At 41.8% G+C, this 24,473-nt stretch overlaps 1 protein-coding gene across 1 annotated transcript; it reads left to right on the forward strand.

The window, feature by feature from the left end:
• Positions 1–69: 69 nt before the first annotated feature.
• Positions 70–24,473, forward strand: abcc6a (ATP-binding cassette, sub-family C (CFTR/MRP), member 6a). The gene is made up of 31 exons (XM_017417029.3): positions 70–481; positions 3,177–3,353; positions 3,519–3,644; positions 7,818–7,955; positions 11,223–11,345; positions 12,473–12,534; positions 12,673–12,804; positions 13,746–13,952; positions 14,778–14,955; positions 15,157–15,318; positions 15,417–15,509; positions 16,048–16,251; positions 16,864–17,010; positions 17,126–17,213; positions 17,761–17,830; positions 17,912–18,038; positions 18,125–18,301; positions 18,393–18,560; positions 18,723–18,906; positions 18,991–19,075; positions 19,156–19,273; positions 19,586–19,793; positions 19,908–20,218; positions 20,437–20,636; positions 20,775–20,901; positions 21,032–21,133; positions 21,220–21,366; positions 21,462–21,620; positions 21,733–21,899; positions 22,044–22,238; positions 23,093–24,473. The coding sequence occupies exons 1-31, from the start codon at positions 440–442 to the stop codon at positions 23,199–23,201; spliced, it is 4,533 nt and encodes a 1,510-aa protein (XP_017272518.1). The 5' UTR covers positions 70–439; the 3' UTR covers positions 23,202–24,473.

The following is a 24,473-nucleotide window of genomic DNA, read 5'->3' on the forward strand; positions in this document are numbered from 1 at the left end:
GAAGAGAGGGGCGTGAGTGAGCAAAAGAGAGAGAGAAATTATTTCCACCCACCCAGCAAGGAGACACACTCATAAACGGCAGGCGGACGGACAGAGAGTCAGAAAGACACAGGACCTCAGGAGAGCAGCAGTTCAATCAGGGAGTCAGGAAGAAACAGAACTTCATTCAGAGATGCTTTATTAAAAGAGAGAAAAAGTCAATGCATATAAACACTCACTAAAAAGAAAAACTCAGAGAGCCAGATAAGGAAGAGCTGCTCCAAAGTACTAACATTAGAGAGAGAGAGAGATCAATAAGAGTTTACTCTTTCACCCCCATTTCAGACACATTTTCAGACTCTGGTGTTGGTGCGGAGTGTGTGTGCGACCCTGAGTGTGAGGAGGAGGGCCGATCGACTCAAACGAGCGCAGCAGCAGGGAGGAAGGAGCAGGAGAGTGGATGGATGCCTTTTGCAGACTCAGTGGCCTGGACCCTCTGTGGGTGAGTTTACGATGTGTTCACTGACCCTTCAGTCAAGCTTTACTTTTGCCTTTTCTGGCTCAAACATTTATGTCACTTCAGTTTTTTTAGGACAAAATTTATCCTGATTATTGAAAAAATACAACAGTAGCGGTTTAAATGTTTTCCTCTTTAAAGCGTCTTGTGTTTACGTTTGTGATTAGCATTAGCCACATCAAAAAGCCATGTGCTCATTAGAAAGGCTGCGCAAAACAATTACGACAACAACAAACTTTAAAAAGTGATATAATCTGGGAACACGTATTTATGCAGGTAGAAAACCACAGAAGCATACACTGACCTTCTCAGGTTGCAGTTTGGTTGCATTGAATGCATCTCAGAGGTGTGTTACCCATCACTCTGCTCTGTCATTCAGTTCACCAAGATGCTGAGTAAAGGGAACTGCATCAAACCGAGTGACCTGCTGAGGGTAGAAAGGCTTTTTAGTTTTGTATCTTAGCAAACCTCGAAATTCTAGATCCTAGTTAAAAAATAAAAAAGTGGCTGCGATCCAGCTGGAATAGAATGCACCCGTTCCCAGCACATACCCCCCCCCCTCACTCCCTCTTTCTCTTTTGTTTCTGGATCTCATTACAGCTAATGTGCTTGTTTTTGCTTCTGCAAAACCTCAAAACAATGACCATCAATCTTTGTTAAGAAAGTAAAAGTAAACTACATGTTGTCATGTTCTACCGTCTTTCCCATAAAACCTAAAAAAAACACGTGTGTTTCTGGTTACGTTGCATCTGTAACAAGGAACTGCATGTTGTAACTGCGCTGGGCTTTGAGTCATTAACTGAATCAACCTTTAACATACTTTTGTAATATTACCTCAGTGAGTTTCAGGTCACAGCCTCAGGTACTTTTTGGGAAAAGTACCAGTTGTTTCACATAAGAAGAACTTCAGGTAAACAACCCTGCAAGAGGTTAGATGCCATCACAAAAAACAAAAAACAAAAATATACAGGGAGTAAAAGCTGCATCCTTCCAGTAACTTACAGAACTATTTATTAAGATATTGAAATAATCATTACTCCTACCAAAGTAGCCTCAAACATAGAGGAAAGAAGTGTATTTTACAAACGTCGAGCCAGATGTTAGTACTGTTGGTGGAAAATAACTGAACTATCCTAAATGTGACTGAACAACTGCACTATTTATTCTAAAAACACTCGACCTAAATGCTTTGAAGACTGACTAATTTCAAATGTTAACTCAAAGTTAAACTGTAATTTGAACTATAGTACAAAGTAAAACTGTCACGGGAATGACTCACATTCTCTAAAATTACAATGTCCTCCTTTATACATTGCCAAAAATACGCTTATTAAACTGTTTTTATACAAACTTAGTGCAAAACCTAATTAATTTTAGTCTTTAATGGCGATTGGGGGTTACAGAGCAGTGAATTGATTTATCAACAAAGACTTTGAAAAGTAAAAAATACATTCAGCAGCTTTGGTACAGAAACTAAGTCTCTGCTCTTTACTTTCACACCACTGTGTTTGTCTGGCAAAAAATAGGCACCTTGTAGTAGCTGCTGGCATGCACAAATTCACAGCAACCACTTCAGCAAAAGGTGAGAAACAGGGTGAGGACTGAGCAAAATGCAGAAGAAAGTGCTTGGAGAGGCCTTGACAGTTTGGACCTATTCATAAAAGTGCTCTGAACATCTGGCTGCCATTGACCACAGGAGTCAGAAGGAACTGTGAAAGTAGCCTCCCACTCACTGCCTCTGCAGAGATTTATCACTTGAACGGATCTTAGTCTACGTGCAAAACAGTTTGCTCATTACATAACCCTGACCAGCCAGGTCCTTGAAGACGTATCGAAGAGGGCTGCTCTACTTTTTGTTTCTTTAATTCTCATTTAAACTGTGTTGTCTGCAGTCAGGTTATGAGTCAGTGCCTTTTTGGTTCCAGAGACACCAAACAGGACAGCTGCAGCATCAAACTGCACCAAGCTTGACTCACCTGCTGCGGTTCGCCCGTGGAGCAGTGGGAGGACCGCTGTTACATAATGATCACGCAGCTGCCACCAATTGTGGTCACTCTACTTTATCCCAGTTGGGAGTCTACCAGCAGGACCAGTCTCCTCTGCCAGGCTAGAAGCTTTATACCACCCCTGTGGTGACTCCGCAGGGCAGTCTCGTTAGCACAGCCAGACACCCTGCCCCTCATTAGGCAAGTGAGGTGATAAACATGGGAAGCAAGAGAACAACAAACCAATTATGTTCCTATATTGTTTTCAGCAAAGGCAACATTTCCTAGCTCTGCTGTTGTTGCACAATCTAAAACCTTTAGTCCGAAACTCCTCATTTGTTATAGCAGGTTTGTTAAGAGTGCAGTCCTTGACCTCACAGCCATATTTCCCCTCTTTTATTAGGGAATTTGTCAGACATGTGGTTTCTGACAAAAAGTCCCCAAACTGACTCAGCTTTTGGTAAAAGAAGGCCTTCTTCCAGCTCACTCACTCGGGAGGACACACACATTTTTGACTTTCTGCGGTTTCTCTCTTTGATTTGAAATGTAGGACCTGCACCAAGTCTGGATTCTCCAAACCTTGGCTGGAGAGTTTGTTAAATATCAAAGTAACCTTACAGTTTGACTCTCTGACATCAGAAGCTTTTCTGCTGGTCTGAACTTTTGCTCTTTTTTTTTGTGTTTCATTGTTGCAGGACTGGAACCGCACATGGTACACAGCCAACCCTGACCTAACCCAGTGTTTCCAGAACACAGTGCTGGTGTGGGTTCCCTGTATTTATTTATGGTTGTTGGTCCCTTTCTACTGTCTTCACCTCTATTGCCATGACCATGGACGGATTCAAATGTCTTGCCTCTGCACTGCCAAGATGGTGAGACATCTCTAATATTTTTATTTTTTTGCACAATAGAATCAAAAAAACAAAAACCTTCATTTTCAATTTTTTCCTAAAACTTTCAGAAATGTATTGGCAGAAGAAGTTGATTTCTTAGAAGTTTGCACCAGCTAATATTTTCCTGTTTTTCTTTTTTTGTAGGTGTTGGGTTTCCTTCTGGCCTCGTTCGGCTTTGTTGAATTCTTCTACATCCTGCTGGAGAGGAGTCAGGAGATTCAGCAGCACATGGTCTTCCTACTGAGCCCCATCATTCGCAGCATGACTGTGGTAAAGACTGTGGCTCTTTTTCACACATCTGCATCTGTCAAATTAGGTTCAAATCACTCCAGATTTGAAAGGGTAACCACTCTTCAGACTGCTTTATGCATTAATTGGTTTAATGGGTTATTAAACAAACGTTTTTGAGAATAATACAGAATAACTTCTCTATTAAGCTGTGCCTTATTTGTAGCTCAAAATGTACTTTTCCCGTTGCTCTGAGTAACAGAGGAGTTTTGGGAACACTTCATCCTGTATTCTGCTGGTTTACATCCCTGTGTGAAGACATGAAAGAAAAGAATATAAAGTGTAACTATAGCAAGTTGGCAAGACACTCAAGTGCAAAGCTGCAGAACTAAGGGCGGCTTTATGGGGTCACTGGGAATGTAAATATTGCAGTGCCCTGTAAACACAGCGTGTATTTGACAATCACTCATCAGGGTGCATAGTACACATGTATTGACATCTGTTACTGTTTGATGTGTAGTCAGCGTTAAGTAAGCACAGAGAAATTTCCATGAACTGAAAATATTACAGATGCTTTGCACAGCGATGCAGTGATCCATTTTAACCTCCCAGTTCTTCAACACTGTTCTAATTTATACCCAGGATTCTTTCATATGTGATCGAATACATCAAGTATTAGTATTTAGTATTTAGGTCAGTAGTCTAAAACAATACTGAGTTTCTCATGGCATTTTTCAGGATAAAGTTGGTGATCTACGTGAATTACGTGTTTTGTTGCAAAGCAAGTTCATTTGGCTTCCCATTGACTTTTTTGTTTTTTCATACAAAACAAACAACCAAAACCACCAATACAAAGTTGATGATATACAATTGTAGTCTAAGTAAACCTTAATTACACAGAAAGATTCAGTCTTTTTATAGGTTACAGGTGTACAGTTGGATGGGAGGTTTCACGTCATTGTTCTGACCAAAACTGTATTTAGCTTGGAGCATGTTTCAGTTCAGCACCTCATCAGAAGGAAAGATAATACAATCATCCAGTTGTCCGCCAAATATATATCCATTTCCGATTTTAACCTTCCAATTCTTTAACACTGTTTTAATCTACACCCAGGATTCTTTTGATGCACACTTCAAACTGAAGAGAAAAAGCTCAGACAGCTCAAATCTTCAGGTCTAAATCAATACGTGGCCTGGGCAGCTTTACACGTTCTCTGTGAGATCTTTATCCTCAACAAATGATGTTTAGCTTCATCCTCCTCACCTCTTGAATTAAACCACAATGGACTCCATGACCCCGGAACAGGGTGGTGTGTAGGCTGGGGTACACAACAATATTTATAGAAAATAGAAGCTAGTGTACAATCAGAGAAATGTTTTAGTGGAGCTTGTTGATGGAAATAGCCATGATTCTTTTACAAAACATCAATCCTACTCATTTTCAGTAGAATTTAAGTTATACTTAACTTGTATGAGTAGGCAAAATAGGGGAGGAGTACAGCTTAACTTGGGTGGCATGAGAAGGTAAAACATTGTTTATCCATTTGCAGGAAAAGGATTACAATGCAGTACTACTTGCTGGGCTCTGATGGGAAGGGTTGCGATAGACTTGTTAGTCTTTTAAAGCCTACTTACACGGCTGCATAGCTTTACGTACAAAGCTTTCTCTTTCTGCAGCCATATACAGGTCCCGCTCAGTCTCACTCTCCCTAAAGCCAGACAGATTTACCCACCTGTGGTCTTTTCAGACGCCCGAGTAAATACCAGCACGTGTTTGGATAAAGATACACTGAGACGTCTCTTGTATGGTGAGATGCAGCCTAAAAAAAGGTTGTTGGGTTTTTTTTTGTTTTTTTTAGGATATAATTTGTCACAGCAGGGGGCAGAAACAACAGACATCTGCTAAGTCATGTTAAGAGCTTCTAACTAATCTTCTAATTAACTCGCTGGGCTTGTTTTTATATCTTAGCCACAAGACTTCCCGGATAAAGGCTTGGAACGTGGCTTCCTGTTGATCAGATTGATTTGTTTTGTTGCCCTTGAGCACAAGATCTTTTTTGCCAATACTGGCAGGCCACGACTGGATCATGGTTGCTGCAGATGAAATATGGCTATATTCAGTAAAACCATGACGTAACGTTCCCCAGCACTGCGCACTTCCCATCTAATTATAAGGCAGCGGTTTGATTCAGGCCTCAGTGATGAAGTTTGCCCCTCCCATTGAGTTATATAAACAAATAGGATGATGTTTGCAGTAATAAGCAAGTCAGATCCAAAGGTAATGAGAAAGAAGAACATCGGCCTCATATGTGTCCCCAAGCAGGGGTGGAAAGTAATGAATTACATTCACTCGTGTTTTTGTAATTGAGTATTAACTTTGTGTATTTTTGTATTCTTTAAGGTATTAATCCAGCTTATACTTTACCATTTACTTGATTATGTTTTATTTCAAGTATTGTACATTTAAAACCCCATTCTTTACTGAATAAAACACAGTGAATGTAAGCATGTACATTAGAATCAAGAATACCAGTAGATATTAAAAGCCTGCCTGAATTAAAAGGTTTTAAGGTTGGATTTAAAAAGTCTGAGGTCAGTGACGAAGCTGGTTCCAAAGTCTGGGTGCAGCCCGGTCACCCCAGTGTTTGTATTTGGACCTTGGAACATACAGTAAAAATGTATTCAATAATCATAAGGTCCACTCATGCTCACAGAAAACTACTAAATCAGTTAAATAAGGTGGGGCAACACTGTTAAGACAGGAAGCCAATGGAGAGAGAGTCAAACAGGTGATGTTCTCACATCTGGCACAAGTTGAGGGAGGATTGGGAGATTCCAACATAACGAACATCACAGCAGCCAAGCCTCGAGCTGATAACAGCATGAATGGCCTTTTCCAGGTCAGGTTTTAAAAGTGATATTTAGGCTGTCTTGTGTTTCTATGAGCAAGAACTAAATCATCGTCGCTACAAGAATGAGCTGTCACCAAAAACCCAGGGCAGGGCAGGTAAATGAAGAGTTTTTCCACCAGCTGCTTTGTGGTTTGTTCCACGTGTTTTGTTGTTGAACAAGTTGAGCACCGTGGGATGGTCTGCACTGAAATGACCATTTATTCTCTCAAAGTATTTTAAATATCATGGGGTCATGCTTTATTTTGTAACTGCATATTAAATTATGATTCTTTTTAAATTTAATTTAAGAGCTTGTTTGAGAAAAAAAATTAAAACGCTCTTGTCCTTTCTGCACCGCAAGTAATTTTTTAATGACTTTAAGTGGACTAGACACTCTAAATTTGTATTAATTCCCTAATTGGATGACCAGAATCAAATTTGTCTGGAAAGGAAGTAAAATAGTCACTATAGTCACATAGTAATGTAGTCACTATAACCCCTGATGCTGTTCATATAAACATGTTTACCTTTTATGCCTCGATATCAAATTCTTTACACATAGCATGACGTTGTTGGTATGAATGACTCATAAAATGGCTGGAGACTGGTTTATAACTGGACACTACTGTGGCTCATCCCAGAGGGACTCTTTTTAAAACGTAAAGCCGCTTTTCCCGCACTTCGTGAGGAGCTGGTGTGACAAAGTGACATCTCACTCGGCTAACCGCTCAGCGGGGGACCGATTATGGTTTGCAAAAAGATGCGTGCCTCCTCTGAGGACAGACGCACGGCCGTTTCTAAAAACGGATTCAGTTTTATTTTTGAGAGAACGTTGTGGCGAAGAGTTGTTTTTTTTTTTTTTTAAAGAAAATGTACGATATCATTAAGTGATGCGTGTAAGGCATGCGGCATACTGTGCCTGCGTTGTTTTTGTTTTTTTTTAAAAGACAAAAATGCACCAAATCACATTTCTGTCTGTAGCTAGGGAATTCCCAGAGGCCCAAGCACTTTTGCAAAACGGAAATCAAATACACGAGATTAGGTAGATCTTGCTGGTGTAAAAAACATTTACACCAGCAGTTAATACAAGAGAACTAGGGATGTTTGTTACTCATTTAAAATAGAGTTCAACAAAATGGTAACTTGGAGAGAATCTGCCTAACCTCCCCAATAAAAACTACGAATCTAAAAGACTTGATGTCCATGCCCTAATGGAATATTTGTGGAGTGTTAGTTTTGTTTTGTTGTTTCATTTTCCTCTCTCTTCTAATTTTTGACTCCCTTAAATCAAGTCTTGTCTCTTTGCTCGTCTCTCTCTCTGTAGATCCTGGTCTTGTGCATCATCCAGTTGGAAAGAATAAGAGGCTGTCGCTCCTCCGTTTTCCTTTTCCTGTTCTGGGTCTTGTCTGTTGTTTGCTCACTGGTGCCTCTCCGAGCGAAGATCCAGCTCGCCATAGATGAGGTACGTGGTAAAGCCTAATATCTGATACAAATTAACCCTACGCTGCATCATTTAAAGCAAATATTATAAATAGTATAAATATTGTTGCCAGTCTTAGAGTTTTAGTATGAGTGGTCGTATCAAAGTAAAGAACTGGTGCGGTCTGCTGGCTTCCTAAGCTAAAAACTAATTTACAGACACTTATTTTCATAATAACACACTAAATTTGAATGCATTGAACATAACTGGGTTGAACTGGGCTGTAATAAATTAGACTGAACTGAACAGAATGTAAACTGATTTAAATTAAACTTGTTTACTTCTGTATGGCACCATGAGGCGACCTTTATTGTAAATCCCATAAATAAACGGAACTGGGCTGAATGCATTTACACACGATGGTACGCCGTACATTTATAGCATCAAAAGATGAGGACCCAGAAAATGAATTGGTTTGTGTGTTTGGTTTGAACTCAGTGAACCTCCAACGTCAAAACACTGTGCAAAAATATCCGATCAGGTCTATTCCTACCCATAGTCTAGACATACGACTCCAGCAGCACAGCTTGAGATATACCCTTTTTATTTCACCCCCCAGTTTTAACCAAGGTGACCTAAAGTTAACACAAAGTGTTGGAGGATGACACTGCCAATTCTGGTCAAGCCTGTGTGTGTTTAAGTGCTCCTTTTCTTCCTGTGTCTCCCATCAGACATTGCAATCATTGTTCTCCGGGTAGGTTAGCGCACAGAGCCGTGGGGCAGTCGCATTTGCATTTCTAAAAAAAACACGGCGCGCGCACACACACACATATCCATATTTCTGTTTTATCGTTCTCGATGTGACATTCCCACACTGCTTGGGGAAAGAGTAATGATGGCCCTGCGATAAATGCTGGTGAGACATAGCAGCCCAGGGTCAGACCAGAGAAATGTCAGCGCTGTGTTTATGAGCCTACACTGCTGTAAACACAGCTAAATGAAAATCTATGCATCCACACGTAATGCAAAGCCATTTAGAAGCAGATGTTGGCATTTCATAAAACTACATGTGTGCATATGGCAAGGGCAACTCCCAGATTTGTAACCTTCAAATTGTAATTCTAGGTCTTTTCCAACTATATTCTTTACTTTAAAAACTTCTTATTGCAGGAACTAACAATTACTTATAATTAGATTTTGCTTTTAAAAAAGGGAAATCAAACAGTTAGCTGAATACTTGCCATATGTGGAGTTAATAATAGATTAAAATAATGTTAACAGCTACAAAAATGTAATTAAATGGTGTTAGGAGGAGGCTTTTTGTGCCTTAATACTAATTAAAGAAAGAAGATAACTGGCTTCTAAACGAGAGTGAACTGTGACACTGGTGTTGAAAGAATAATTGAAACGCTGCACTCATTTGCATCTTTGTCACGACTCGGAGCAATGATTGTGAGTTTGTATAAAACAGCATCAAGTTAGCTTAGCTTACAAGAGAAACAGCTATCCTGACTTTATCACAAATATCAGCAAAGACCTTTGGTAAAATATGATACAAAACAATTGGGTTTAATTGTATAGTCCTGGTTCCCATTAAGTCATCTAAAGGCCCCTATACTCAGTAATTAACAAGTCCAATTCAATTCAATTAACTCCCAAACAGTCCAAATCAATGTAATACAGTAAGATTCAGCCAAGTAGTGACTATAAAATGGTAATTTGTTAAAACTTGTCTAGCTAAGAAACCCAGTGGTTTTGATTTAAATATCCAGAGAGCTGCATTTGTCCCATTTGTGTTTGTGACGTACGAAAACAAACTCAGGTCAAGGTGAAGATTTTAGATTTAAAGTGTCAGATATCAGATGTAAAGTATGTTTCAAACCACGGTGTAAAGTTACATGTTAAGAAATAACAAATAAATAACACCCACATTACAAAAAAGCATTGTTCAAGGTATGATTCAGCATTTTTCTTTCTGTAACTGGTCATTTTTAATGTAAAGCTACAAGACTTGACCACAATTAATCTATGCACTGTAATGTTTTATGCATTTATAGATATTGGGAAGTAATATTAAAATTAGTAAGATTTTTCTGGTGATAGATTGTGATTTACGAAATGGTGAAGCTCCTTGCATAATCCACATAACAGCGCCGACGGCTCCAGTTGACAGAGTTCATGTTTGCGGACCCTCGGCTGCTTGACCTACATTTTTCTCACCCACTCTCTGACCATTCTGACTCTGTTTGTCATTGTGTGGCCAGATCCATTTGGCCCGTTCGTATCTGCTTTCTGGGCACGGCACCGCACTTTTCAGAGAAAAACTTTTTACTGTTTACCATGGTTGCCACTTTGATGGGTACACATGCTGCTGCACAACAGGCTGGCTGTGGCCGTGACGTTAAACCAACGGTAAACAATGGCTGCTGCCAGAACCCACAACTTCTGTAGGTCTAGAATAACTTGCAGGTCCTGGTTTTATGCAAAAGTCTCTGAGTGGTTAATATTGCAGCTGCTCCTTTTATTGAAAGTAAGGATGTTGGTTTGTAAAGCCACAATCTTCCTATTTACAGATTTTGGCTTTTTACATGACTGAGAGGCAGTTTTAACTATAGCCTAATTTACATAAAGTAGAACTCTGGGTTTTCATCCTAATTTAGCTAACAAGTCCAAATTAATCTTTATTGTGTCTGTGATCTTGGTATATAAATCCCCCTAAACGTGTAGGCAGAGGAAGAGACATATAAGGAAGTCGTTGCAGTTGTAAAACTGCACACAAAGCCACATTACAAAAAATAAAATAGATGCCGTCTGATTTATTATGTATGCTTCAAAGATATGAAACACCCAAAGCACATTTTGATGCTTTAGAAAACTCTTGTAAATTCAAAGCTTGACCCAGGTAAATGTTTGCTCAGTATATTTGTTTTAGCTTTACAGGTTTGTTGACCTGTATTGAGTTGAACAAACCTAAACTTAGTTGTTGTTGTTTTGCAAATATATTTTTAGTTAAATTGCCCCTTGGTGGGAGTGAGAGCGTGAATGTTTGTTTGCCTCGTTTGTCTCTTTGTGTCCCTGTGATGGACTTGCAACCTGTCCAGGGTGTCCCCTGCCTCACACAATGTCCGCTGGAGATGGGTAACCCTGAAAGGAAAAAGTGGGTAAAAGAAAATGGATGGATGGACGTCCAACAGTTTTATTCTGGGGGTTACAAAACACTCGCCCACAAAGAGAATCAATCTTATATGTTTTTAAAAGTGAACCTAAAAGACGTGAGGCAGTCCTTGTAATCTGTGTTTTCTTCCACAGGGCATTATGTCTGATATTGTTCGATACCTCGCCTTCTTCTCCTACTTCTTGATCCAACTGGCCCAGCTCTTCCTGTGCTGCTTCGCTGACCGGTCACCGCAGGGAAAACCCATCTTGGAAAAGGTAGGCAGGAGTGAATGTTATCCCACTTCCGTCAAAAACATCTACAATGATTCAACACCCAGGAAAAACAACACAAAAAAAGGCCAAAGAGACAATTTTGTGGTTTTTGATTTTTGTTGTCAAGACTCTTTTGCCTTTTGGAGGAAATGATGATTCACCTCCGCCTTCATTCCTCATATACTTAACAACTTTAGCTTCCTATGCCAGGAGTGTGAATGAATGTGTGTGTGTGTGTGTGTGTGTGTGTGTGTGTGTGTGTGTGTCTGTGTGTGTGGCATACCTTTGTAACAACTCACTCACTTTGTGAGATAACATTGCAACTGTTGCGTAGAGTCTTTGACTACACAACACGAAAACCATTTATACAAATCTCACTACGTCACCAAACATGAGCCTGGCAAAAACCTTTTTTCAAGTTGACACCGGGCAGCTGACAGGTGAATGAGAATGAGCTCCTCATCAATCAAAATGACGTGTGATGTCATATTTCCCCGGTGATAAACTGTCGAAGGAGCTGGAAAAGTCCCTAACTAAGTCCTGGCTGGTGGTGAGGAGCCCTGAGAGTGCAGAAGCCACAGACCGGCGTGGTGGACACACCCAGTGGTGTGTCCTCTTCTTTTTCCTCCACCTCCTCCTCCTCCTCTTTTCCCAGCGCTCTGGTTAAAGTTACGCGTAAAAAGAAAGGAAATGAAGGGACAGAAAGCAAAAGTGCGCTACTGAAACAGCTGGGTTAAGGGGTGGCAGGGTGGAGGAGACACCACAAAGTCTGCGTTAAAGCACAAGTCTTCTGCGCGTGCCAGTCCAGTTCCAGTAGCCGGACAGTTTGTGATGACACATTTCCGCTCTGTCTGCACCAGACTACCAAACGTCATCTTCGCCCTGCGCTAACACTTGACCCTTTTCATTCTTTTTCTGTGTGAGTTCACGTCTTGTGCTCCCCACAGCGGACCACCTGAGCGTGCCGGTTTGTTTACAGACATTTATGTTCCGAAACACACCCCTCACAAGCACACCATTCAACCATCAGCTAGTGGCCTCGGTGAGGCTGTGCATTTCTGAAAAACCTTTTAGTGGTGAGCATTGGACTGCAAAAACAACTCTGAAGCCTGGTCTTTAATCTGTTGCAGAACCCCTGTCCTGTGAAAGATGCCTCTTTCCTCTCAAAGATCCTCTTCTGGTGGTTCACTGGGTAAGATGGTTCTTCAGAAACCCCTCATTTTTAGGCACCGGCTGAGTCACCTCGGCAAAAGTTTGGACTTGTTTACAATAATAAGTCTGTTTTGTTGATGATCCGGTGTGTGAGTCATCTCCTGTGCTACCTCCCCAGGCTTGTTGTGAAAGGATATCGCTCACCACTCGAAGCAGAGGATCTGTGGACCCTGAGGGAGGAAGACACGTCCCACAAGATCATCTCTGAGCTGCAGCAGAACTGGACAGCTGAATGTGCCAAACTCCAGAAGTGAGAATTGTTTATAAGCAGGAAACAGTTTAATAAGGTTTAATAGAAATCTGTTACAACATGGGGCAGCACTGTCATATTTGCAACATTTGCAGACTTTCACCTTTGTTTAAACCTGCATAAGTCCAGTGACATAAATAACATTATAATTACATGATATAAAAGCATTATATTACTTGTTCCAAAGGATGGAGCCCTCCTTTAACCACACAGACTGTATGTTTGTCAGATGTTGGCAAATAAACATAAACAGTTACTCAAAGTAAAAGCATTTCTAACCTTTTTAAAAGTATGACCTTCTTAATAAGTTCTCCCTTTGTAAGTGGTCCATTTTTTGTGAAATATTGCTTGTTTTTGTTGGGATAATCTTTATAAGAAACAGTCTGCAGTAGAGAAAAACATGTTGGAACATGCACATGTAGTCTTTCTTGTTTACTCTCATCTGGTCCTTTATTCTGGCTCTGTTTCAGTGTCTAACTCACTGTTCTGCTCTCCCCGTTGGTATTAATTAACAACCAGAGAATCAGTTCAGTTTTACGGTCTTGTTTTATTTTCCATCAGCACATTGTTGGTCGAACTAACCTGAGCGGAGCCAGATTTAGTCGTGACTGTAGGGATTGAAATTCAGGATCTTTCATCCCTAAAAGTAATTGAGGTTAAAAAAAAAGAAGCAACAAATACTCACTTGAAGACATGAATAATGTCAATCCAAGAGCCATGAACTCTTTGACAAGTCCTTTTTTTGAAGTCTAATCATTATTGCAGCGAATGAAACTTTCCAAAGCGGTTGGGAAATTCTTTTGTCCAAAAGTGATGACAAAAATAAGAGCACTTTTATTGCTGTCTGTTTTATATATAAACCTAAACGCTACTGGCTAAGTTGGATGGATTTCGGACACAGATTCCTTGCCTTTAACAGTTTGTTTTCTCCCTCCTTGCAGACAGGAGAAAGCCTTAGCGTCGGGTGCAGCACTGGGGAGCAGGCTGCCAGACCAGGCTCAGCTCCTCAGGAAGCTACAGAAGGAGCAAAGCTCGGGTTTTTTCCTGCTCAGGACACTGACGCGCAAGTTCGGTCCCTATTTCCTGACCGGCACCTTTTGTATCATATTCCACGATGCCTTCATGTTCGCCATCCCTCAAGTGTTGAGGTAAAAATCCAAGGATTGCTCTAAAACTCTGAATTTTCTCTGGGACCAGTCTGATCTGACTCTTGTGTCAGAAGACCTGAGAACACTAATTTAACTGTGTCATTGTGTCAAAAGAGACACTGTTATTGTGTTTATTTAATAATACTTTACATCACTGCTTATATGGTGTTTCCAAACCTTAATTCAATCTAAATTTATCTAGAGTTACTGGTTAGAATACAATTATTTTGTGTAGTTTACTAACATCTTAGATATATATCCGCATGAATGGATTTATAAATAGATGAATGGAGGTTTCTTCAGGAATTCGTGTCTCCATTAAAACAAAATAAACCCAGAATCTGGCAACAGTGAAAACAGGTTAAGGCTGATCCGCCTTCCCACCACTCAGACTGGAATGTTGTTGTTCATGCACAGCTCTGAATCAGTAGAAGTGTTAATTACGGTCGTGGAGCTGTGAGCGAGAAGACTAGACGAGGCCACAGGCCTGTGAGCTCTAGTAGGAAGGACGGGCAGAAAAAGAGAGAGGAGGCTCTAAATGCTGTCGGACCACAATAAGAGAGCCACAGGCCAAGTGTGAGTGCAGCCTGGCCACAGGCTGAACTCTGTTGTGCAACCCGAACTACTTTCAGTGGTCCAGTCAGCCAGAAGCCACAGCCGGGCTGAAGGTTAAAGACTCACAATGAAACTCAGATAATATCAGACTGAAAATAAATTATGTTGATGGACTAAAAACCTTGGTGTCTGCTTAGCTCTGTGTCAGGCAGAAAATGCTCAGATTACTCCTGAGACCTGTTCAAATGTTTACGTTCTCATTTGTTGCAGTCTTCTTCTGGGCTTCATGAAGAACGGAGATGCTCCTCTGTGGAAGGGCTACTTCTACGCCACGTTAATGTTCCTCCTCTCCTGCCTCCAGTCCCTCTTCAACCATCAGTACATGTACACCTGCTTCACAGTCGGCATGAGGGTGAAGACAGCTGTCATGGGCTTAGTTTACCGGAAGGTGGGTAAATACGCCACATATATGTAGCCACTACCTCCTGACATGACATAAACCATGTCCTAAATGGCAAAAACGAAAACTTCCTCTCCTTCCAGACTGAAAAGCATTTCACACTGTATGATTATCAGCTCCTACCTACAGTAATTAATGTGAAATCTAAAATGTCTCTCTGTTTTTTTTGTTTTTTTTTTGTCAATCCAGTCTTTGGTGATAAACAGCTCTGCCAGGAGGACTTGCACCGTTGGCGAAATTGTGAATCTGGTGTCAGCAGACACTCAGAAGCTCATGGATTTTGTGGTGTACTTCAACGCCGTCTGGCTGGCTCCCATTGAGATCGCTCTTTGTCTCTTCTTCCTCTGGCAGGTGTGTGTTGACGCGTGACGTTTTCACGGCGGCTTCCGTTCGTGCCCCGATGCGATTTAGTGAACAGCCTCTTGACGCGTCCTGTCTTTTCCCTTCAGCATCTAGGCCCTTCGGCGTTGGCAGGAATCGCCACAGTCATTCTCATTTTCCCTCTCAACGGATTCATCGCGAAGAAAAGGAGCAAGCTGCAGGTAAAAATCAGGAATCCCTCACGCGTTCGCTGCGTTAGCACAGACATCTGGCACGTCGGGCCAGGGGATGCCACAGCTGGTTTAGATAGTGGCTGAAGAGCTGTGTGGGTGTTTGGCCTGGATGCTACATTCTCTCTTGTCCTTTTGATGTCTGGCCCGTATAATGTGTTTGAAAAACAATGACAGGAAAGGGTGGGCAGAGGCAAGACATAATTTTTCATTCTGTAAATTTAGATGCCAGTTTTAATCCAACTTTTTTTTTCTTGATTGCAGTGACCACATTCTTGGCCCTTTGTTGTTTCCCTTGTAAGAAAAATCACTAAATTGAAATGAGAAACAAATTCTTACTGAATTAGACAAGTTCTGTGATGTCCTGGAAAGTTACTGCTATAACAGTAAATGCAGACAAACCCTGTTCACAAACGCATATTTTTCCTTTGGTGTGGTCACGTCTATTTGCTGCAGTTTGAGCTGAAGTATACTTTTTCATTTTTAACGACAGAAAATAAAAATAAAAATTTCCCTGTCTGCTCAACAGGAGATTCAGATGAAGTTCATGGACGGACGCATCCGATTGATGAATGAGATCCTGAATGGAATAAAGATCTTGAAGTTTTATGCCTGGGAGAAGGCTTTCCTGGAGCAGGTTTTGGGCTACAGAGATAAGGAGCTCAAGGCCCTGAAGAAGTCTCAGATTCTTTATTCCATCTCCATTGCATCGTTTAACTCCTCATCTTTCATGGTAAGAAAGCAAAGTTAAAAGACCTTCTAATTTAGTGATCAAATCAATGATGCTGGGAGTCTCAGTAGATATTAGCTTTCCTGTCTTCACCCTTAACAGGCAGACATTTGCAACAAAATTCATATTATTATTACATCATTATATTCGTAGTTCTGGATACAGCTTTGAAGTTTTGCCTCAACATAAAGAGAAACTGTCAGATTCAGGGACCCGGAAAATCGCTTCATTATTGCTGGGCTTTGCCAGTGTAATTTTGGTTTGTCCCGATGGGAGGCACAGCTGTCATATTTTCAAATTTAATTTAAATAAATCCAGTATTCTCAAGATAGTTTTCTCAAAACCCTGTGGAAAGTCAAGGCACGAGTCCAACATGGGCTACAACTCTCTCCCCAGACTACAAGAAGCAAGTACTCTGGGAAATAAGTGCAGCGTGTCAAACTCAGAAAATACTGAAAAACTACAAAAGCATCGTTAGTGGTTTTGCTCTCTTTGTGTGATACAGACTATAAGATGAAATTACAGGAACCTTTAATTCTGAAGGTTTTGTTTGTCTAAAGATCATAATTTTCATGAGTTCCTGCCTGTAATTGTAACATCTCGTGTCTTTTTTAGATTGCCTTTGCCATGTTTGGAGTCTACGTGATGCTGGATGACAAGAACGTCCTGGATGCACAGAAAGTGTTTGTCTCCATGGCAATCATCAACATCCTGAAGACTCCACTTAGCCAGCTGCCGTTTGCAATCAGCACAACGATGCAGGTCGGTGATGCTTCTGTTTGATACGTTCTGTGTTCTACATCCATGAGTCGGGAACTTTTTTTATATTATTTGATGAAATTCGATGAATAATTCCGGTCATCACTGTCTGTTGCAGGCTCTAGTTTCACTGAGACGTCTTGGAAAATATCTGTGCTCAGAGGAACTGAAGGTGGACAATGTCTCAAAGTCCTCACTGAGTCCTGGTAAAAGCTTTGTTTTAAATTCAGATAGTCCACAGCCTCCATGCACAGTTTAATTCAGCAAATTCACACAATTTCGTCCTCCTGCTCCCTGTAAGCATGGGCTGCCATGATCGATAACAGCAGCATACGAGATGTTGTTGTTTATAACTGTGGAGTACCACAGCCTTGTATGGATCATATGCACTGTCACTTCCTGGGTCATAGGCTGACTGGTAGACGGGGTAATTATAGGATGTTCCCGTTTAGCGGTTAAACTTAAATCATAGCACGAATTCAGACGTATGAATCATAGAGAAATAAAAAAGAAACAACGAACACTGTGCTTCTCTGTCTAAGATCTGTCAACACTTCCTGTGACATCTTGTGAAAAAGCAACAGCTCTGTAATTTGCATGATTAGGCAAATTCGCTTGTAATTACGCCCAGACGGCGCTCTGATGAGTAACTTCAAAGGGAAACTGTTTCTTAAATTGGAAGAATGCATCCCTTTTTTTAGTTCTCATTGCAGGTTTTGCTCATTTTAGTCGATTTTTTTCTTCCTTTTTTAGAGAGTGAAGATGTGGTCATAGACAACGGTACTTTCAGCTGGTCTGCAGAAGGTCCTCCATGTCTTAAAAGGTAGGAATTATAAAACTTAAGTAAAACGTGTGCAACAAAATCAAGGGAGTCTTCCAGAAAACCCCCCCTTTTTTATGACAGGATCAACGTGCGAGTGCCACGAGGTTCCCTTGTAGCTGTGGTTGGGCATGTGGGCAGTGGAAAGTCCTCTTTGTTGTCCGCCATGCTCGGCGAAACAGAGAAAAGAAGTGGCCAAGTCACTGTGAAGGTACAAAGCTAATGTTCCATGAGCTAGGTGTATTTATAGTGTGTGGTTTTAACAAATATTGACAGTTTCTCTTTGTGTTTTTGCAGGGCTCTGTGGCATACGTGCCTCAGCAGGCCTGGATCCAGAACGCCACCGTCCAGGACAACGTGTTATTCGGTCGTGAGAAGATGAAAACGTGGTACCAGCGCGTGTTGGAGGCCTGTGCCCTGCTGCCCGACCTCAACATCTTACCTGCAGGAGATGCAACAGAAATTGGAGAAAAGGTATGAATCACCTGTAAATCAGTACCGGTTCTGATATGATTCATATATGTAACATTTTTTAAAGTATCGTTATTTATTTTTCCTCTTTCAGGGACTAAACCTCTCAGGTGGGCAGAAGCAGAGGGTGAGTTTGGCCAGGGCCGTCTACAGAAAGGCTGATGTTTACCTGCTGGATGATCCACTGTCTGCTGTTGATGCACATGTGGGTCAGCACATCTTTGACAAAGTCATTGGACCCAAAGGAGTACTTCGAGACAAGGTAATTCTGCTCTGCTAAACCACTGACAAGTTTATGCTCTGCACCTTTGTTATTTAAAAATGAAAACCACCACTTTGCTGACACTTTTGTTTTTAAGCTTGGGTTAACATTGGACGGTGCTTACGTCCTGTTTTCCTGACTGTCGTGTGACTTACTTGACAGACCCGCGTCCTGGTGACCCACGGGATGAGCTTCCTGCCCCAGGCCGACCTCATCCTGGTGCTGGTAGACGGAGAAATCACAGAGAGTGGCTCCTACCAGGAGCTGCTCAGCCGCCACGGCGCTTTTGCTGACTTCATCCACACTTTTGCAAGCACCGAGAGAAAAGAGAGCGCCATACAGAGAGGTGCAGAGATTATTCATGAATGAAATAAACATGTGAAGGAATATTGTCTTATAACTTGACGCTCAACAAGTCCTTTCTGTGCAGCTGGTTCCAGGAGGTCCAACGCTCGACTCAGCATGGTCGATTTCATGCCATTCTCCAGGGACCTGTCACAAGAGCAGCTCATTGGGTATGTAAACAGCAGGAGTGCGCTGGAATCCAAGGAATCTTTTTAATGAATCTGACCTCTGACCCGTCCTTATTATCCAGGGGGGACACCACTAATACCAACCTGCAAAATATGGAGCCTGTGACTGAAACTGACCAGGAGCAGATACCAGAGGACTTGGGGAAGCTGACTGAGGCTGACAAGGCTCGCACGGGACGAGTAAGTCTGAAGGCTTTTTGGCTTCATTTTGATGGATAAATATTGTTTATCAGTGGCACCGTACCGCTGAGCTTTTTATGCATTTAAGCTCTTTTGGGGTTTTTTTTTGAACTTACAACTTTATTATGTTGGTTTTCTTCATTCAGTGTTGTATTTTTGGTGCTATTCTCAGTGTGAAAGCTTTGATAAACTTACTACACAAATACCTGCGCAGAAGCAAACTGCAATAGGTCAAAACTATGACCATCTGGTAACTTTAGTCTTTTAAAACCTTGGATTTGACTGGAACATTTTGTGTTGTACCTTCCACAGGTCAGATTGGAGATGTATAAGAAGTACTTCAAGACCATCGGCTTGGCCATCATCATTCTCATCGTCTTCCTGTACGCCTTCCAGCAGGGCGCCTCTCTGGCCTACAACTACTGGCTTAGCATGTGGGCCGACGATCCTGTTGTCAACGGCACGCAGATTGATACAGATCTGAAGCTGGCTGTTTTTGGAGCTCTTGGATTTGTACAAGGTCAGATATTATTTTTATTTTTTTTATAACTCAGCGCAGATCGACGTCACGTACAAGAATGGTTTTGATCATATTTAGATCCAGTTTGATCAGAGGTCTCTCCCGTCCCTTCAGGTGTTGCTATCTTCGGTACGACCGTTGCGATCTCCATCTGCGGCATCATCGCCTCTCGCCAGCTGCACATGGATCTGCTGGTCAACGTTCTCCGATCTCCGATGTCTTTCTTTGAATCCACGCCTAGTGGCAACCTCCTGAACCGCTTCGCTAAGGAGATCGATGCCATTGACTGCATGGTCCCGGATGGGTTGAAGATGATGCTGAGCTATGTCTTTAAGCTGATGGAAGTCTGCATCATTGTGCTGATAGCCACACCCTTTGCAGCCGTCATCATCCTGCCTCTCGCTTTCCTCTACGCCTTTGTCCAGGTACAGGCCCTCCACAAAAACATGGCTCAGCAGAGCTGTGTGTTATTGGAACATTCTAGGGTCCAAAATCAACCCCTCTGATGTTGCCTTATATTTTGTTCCCATCCTGCTGACATAGATTTAAAACTTTCAGTTTAAATTACGGGAAAGCCTTCAGTGCTTCCTTTTGTTTTCTCTGATTTAAAGCCGGTGTTTAACTTTTCCACTGTGGGCCGCAGAGCTTCTACGTCGCCACATCCTGTCAGCTGCGCAGGCTGGAAGCTGTGAGTCGCTCGCCCATTTACACCCACTTCAACGAGACCGTTCAGGGTGCCAGCGTGATCCGGGCCTTCGGGGAGCAGCCGCGCTTCATCCTGCAGGCCAATAAAAGGGTCGACTTCAACCAGACCTCCTACTTTCCCCGATTCGTTGCCACTCGGTGAGCTGATGTGTGACTTGTTTGATTTATACCTTGAGTTGATCGTTTGTGAAGGGATGATGCCGATTCACAGAGAAATTATGTCTTTAGGTCGGGTCGCTGTTTCCTGATTCTGTTACATTTTTGTTTCATCTAAAGATGGCTGGCAGTCAATCTGGAGTTTGTTGGTAACATTGTGGTCCTGGCTGCTGCCATTCTTTCTGTGATGGGGAGAAGCACCCTGAGTCCAGGCATTGTTGGTCTGGCTGTGTCTCACTCCCTCCAGGTAAGATATTCCACACACACACACACACACATCCTCCAGGATTCAGACGACACAACATCCCCATAGACTTCTTTGCTTAAATCTTAACTACAACACAAACAGCTAAGGTAAATCCTCTCTGCCCTTGCAGGTGACTGGAATCTTGAGCTGGATTGTACGATCCTGGACGGATGTGGAGAATAACATAGTTTCTGTGGAGAGGGTTAACGAGTACGCTGACACTCCCAAAGAGGTCGGTCCTCCCCTTCGCATGCACACGCCACTAAACAGAGGCGCTTTTCTTTTTCTTTACTCACCGTTTGTTATTGCCTCACACAGGCCAGCTGGAGTACAGAGGGCAGCTCTTTGCCCCTGGCTTGGCCCCAGAGCGGCACCATAGAGTTCCAGGACTACGGGCTGCAGTACCGTAAGGGCCTTGAGCTCGCCCTGAAAGACATCACGCTGCACATTCACGAAAGAGAGAAGGTGATTCATTAGCAAAAGTTACTGGAATTACTTCAACGCCTCAGCTCTGAAACTGCAGAGCTACCTCACATGTGAAATCAAAATCTCTATTTTAGGTTGGAATAGTGGGAAGAACAGGAGCTGGAAAGTCCTCACTCGCGCTGGGAATCTTCAGGGTCCTGGAGGCAGCGAAGGGAAAGATCTTTGTAGACGGAGTGGATATCGCTGATATCGGGCTCCATGACCTGAGATCACGCATCACTATCATTCCTCAGGTGCCGTAACAATACCAGAACCCGAGCTTTCCATCACATAAACTGCAGTTACAATAATTCTCTTACAGATCCGATTTGATGATGAACATATGTTTTCCCTCCCCTCCAACAGGACCCGGTTCTGTTCTCCGGCTCCCTGAGGATGAACCTTGACCCCTTTGACTCCTACACAGACGAGGATATCTGGAGCTCGCTGGAACTCGCTCACCTCAAGACCTTTGTGTCTAATCTGCCCGACAAACTCAACTACGAGTGCTCGGAGGGGGGAGAAAACCTCAGGTACGCATTTCTGCACCGACGGGACACGTTGCAGTGCGGCTGGAAGCGCCTGCCGGCGTTCTCGTTGGTCAGTCACGTGGAAACCGTGACGAACAGACCTAGCATGTGATTGTCTCTCTCTCTTCCTCCACTTTGTCTGTGTAGTTTGGGTCAGCGCCAACTGGTGTGCCTCGCCAGGGCCTTGCTGAGGAAAACCAAGATCCTGGTTTTGGACGAAGCAACAGCTGCCGTGGACCTGGAGACGGACACGCTCATTCAGTCGACCATCCGCACGCAGTTTGAGGACTGCACCGTCCTGACCATCGCTCATCGCCTCAACACCATCATGGACTACACGAGGTACCCAGCCTCAGGATTTATAAGACTATCTGTGAAGCATTCAGTGGTATATTTGATGTAGTTCTGTTTATTTAAAGTTAAATCACATTATTGGGTGAAATGTGGGCGACAGAGATCAGTCACTGTTTTTTGTTTTGATCATAAATTGGAAACATCTCAGAAGTGCAAATTTCTTCTGTAGGTCAACATTATGAAGCATTTTATCTTTAAAAACCTCTCAGGTTTGATAAATAGTTTAATCTTTTTGGGTTTTATTTAATCCAGATAAACTAACTTTTAATCAGTTGCTTGTTTAAAACTGAGAAAAGTCCTCTGGAGCTTTACTGGCTTTACTTTTTGTTTTCTGTGAATCTTCTTTTTATTATTTATTATTTTATGAACAGAATGAGCAAAAATTTAAACTTCTAGTTGTAGACGTGACACTTATTTATTTCAGACCACTGATGCAAAATACATACCAAACAAAATAAAACATATAAACGAGAAAAACAGCGATTATATTGATTATCCTTAAGATAAACAAAATAAGGAACACGAAGCAACATCTTATATAAATGCTGTTCATCAATCATCATATTTACGTACTCACTGCAAACGATGAAATAAAACATAAAACGATTATCCTGAACAAATCAAATGGTGCAGTTTGAAAGAGTTTAGTCCAGTAGTTTTCCAGATATAAGCAATTTTGAAATGCAGGTACGCAGTCAATGTAAACAAAGCACTTTACTTAACAAATCTGAGCGTAGTTCTCGCTAGGCTTCATGACATGAAGTAAGAGCTGGACACCCAGGACCAGGTGTGTAAATGAATCCAGTAATTAAATCAGCGTCTCTTCCTGTTTTTGTTTGCAGAGTGATCGTCATGGACAGAGGTCACATCTGTGAGATGGACTCTCCGGCCAACCTCATCTCACAGCGGGGACAGTTTTACCGAATGTGCCTGGAAGCCGGCTTGGTCTAGGCCTCTTTAAACGGGCCTTTTTTTATCAGAGACCTGAGGACCTGCTGTACAGACGTGGCACCTTTTTATGTGTGTGTGTGTGTGTGTGTGCGTGTGTGTGTGTGGCTCTTCATCGGGGCCGTTTCAGGCTTTGTGGCATCTCAAAACTCTCTCGGCGAGGGCATTGTCGATGAATTTCAGGAGCAGCTGCTGACGTCCCTTCAGTATTTGTTGACACCTGGTTCTAATTCAGGAAAAGACATTTAACTTCAGAAGACAAACATCTGAAACAAAGCTACAGTTTATTTTTGAGTCTTAAAGCTTTAAACACAGCAGTGAAGTTAAGCCAAAGGCTGGATTGAAGGAGTACCACAAATCCTAAGGATTTTCATTCTTTTAAGGATGGGTGCTTTCTTATTTTGTAGGTTTCTGTGTTCATGAAGCACATCACATTTATTGATGTTGTCTCAGGCTTAGACATGTATGTTTACCCACTTTATTAGCCTTGCATACCAAAGAAGAGGCACTTTTGTAACTGATAAAAGTCTATGTTTTTGTTCTCGTCTCAGAAACTGGGACAGAAAATATTCTGACACACTAACCTTCACAAGGTTCATGCTGGCAAATGCAGGGAATGAGGTTTTGACAGCCTTCAAAACTTAAGCTTTAGGTCCATTTTTATACATCAGGGAGATGGAGGAAAACATAGAAGTAAGCCAAGACATCAGCAATCGTCCAACTATGTTGTGGCTGTTGTTTATTTCTGTCAAAGTAAACACATAAAAAGTCAATAGAGACCTTGTTGGTCAAATTTAACCTGACACCGGTAGTGAAAGCCACCATGAATGAAGAGAATGCCTCTTAAAAACAATGGTGATAAATCTCCACGGGTTGTCTGTGTGCCTACACCACACAAACTCAGGCCATACGCAAAAAGGAAAGGAAAAAAAAAAATCAGTATTTTTCTTATGGTGCTGACATGACAGACTGTAAATAGTCCACATGAAGTTTTAGACTTGATTCAAAGAAACAACCCTGTGACCCTTTCAGAGAAGAGAAGCGTTTACTGTTTTTGTCTTACTGGTTTAGACAATATATTGTAAAAAAAAAAAAAAACAAGTTTTATTTATGTCATGCTGTATGACAAAATGTATTAAGTGTCCTTAACATTTTGAGGATTATCTTTTATTTATACTTTTTATAACAAGCTTGATTATTTTCACTGACCTTTTATTGGTAATGTACTGTCTTGTTTGATGCATCATGCTGGATAATAAAATTTATTTGAATCTG

Source organism: Kryptolebias marmoratus, linkage group LG3 (assembly GCF_001649575.2).
Source record: "Kryptolebias marmoratus isolate JLee-2015 linkage group LG3, ASM164957v2, whole genome shotgun sequence".
NCBI lineage: Eukaryota > Metazoa > Chordata > Actinopteri > Cyprinodontiformes > Rivulidae > Kryptolebias > Kryptolebias marmoratus.

Bases quoted from the DNA above. Each gene is read 5' to 3' on its own strand.
- abcc6a (XM_017417029.3), top strand. From the start codon at position 440: ATGGATGCCTTTTGCAGACTCAGTGGCCTGGACCCTCTGTGG. The intron at 15,510-16,047 runs GTAAAAATCAGG...TCTGCTCAACAG, and splicing joins AGAAAAGGAGCAAGCTGCAG to GAGATTCAGATGAAGTTCAT. The intron at 21,621-21,732 runs GTGCCGTAACAA...CCCCTCCAACAG, and splicing joins GCATCACTATCATTCCTCAG to GACCCGGTTCTGTTCTCCGG.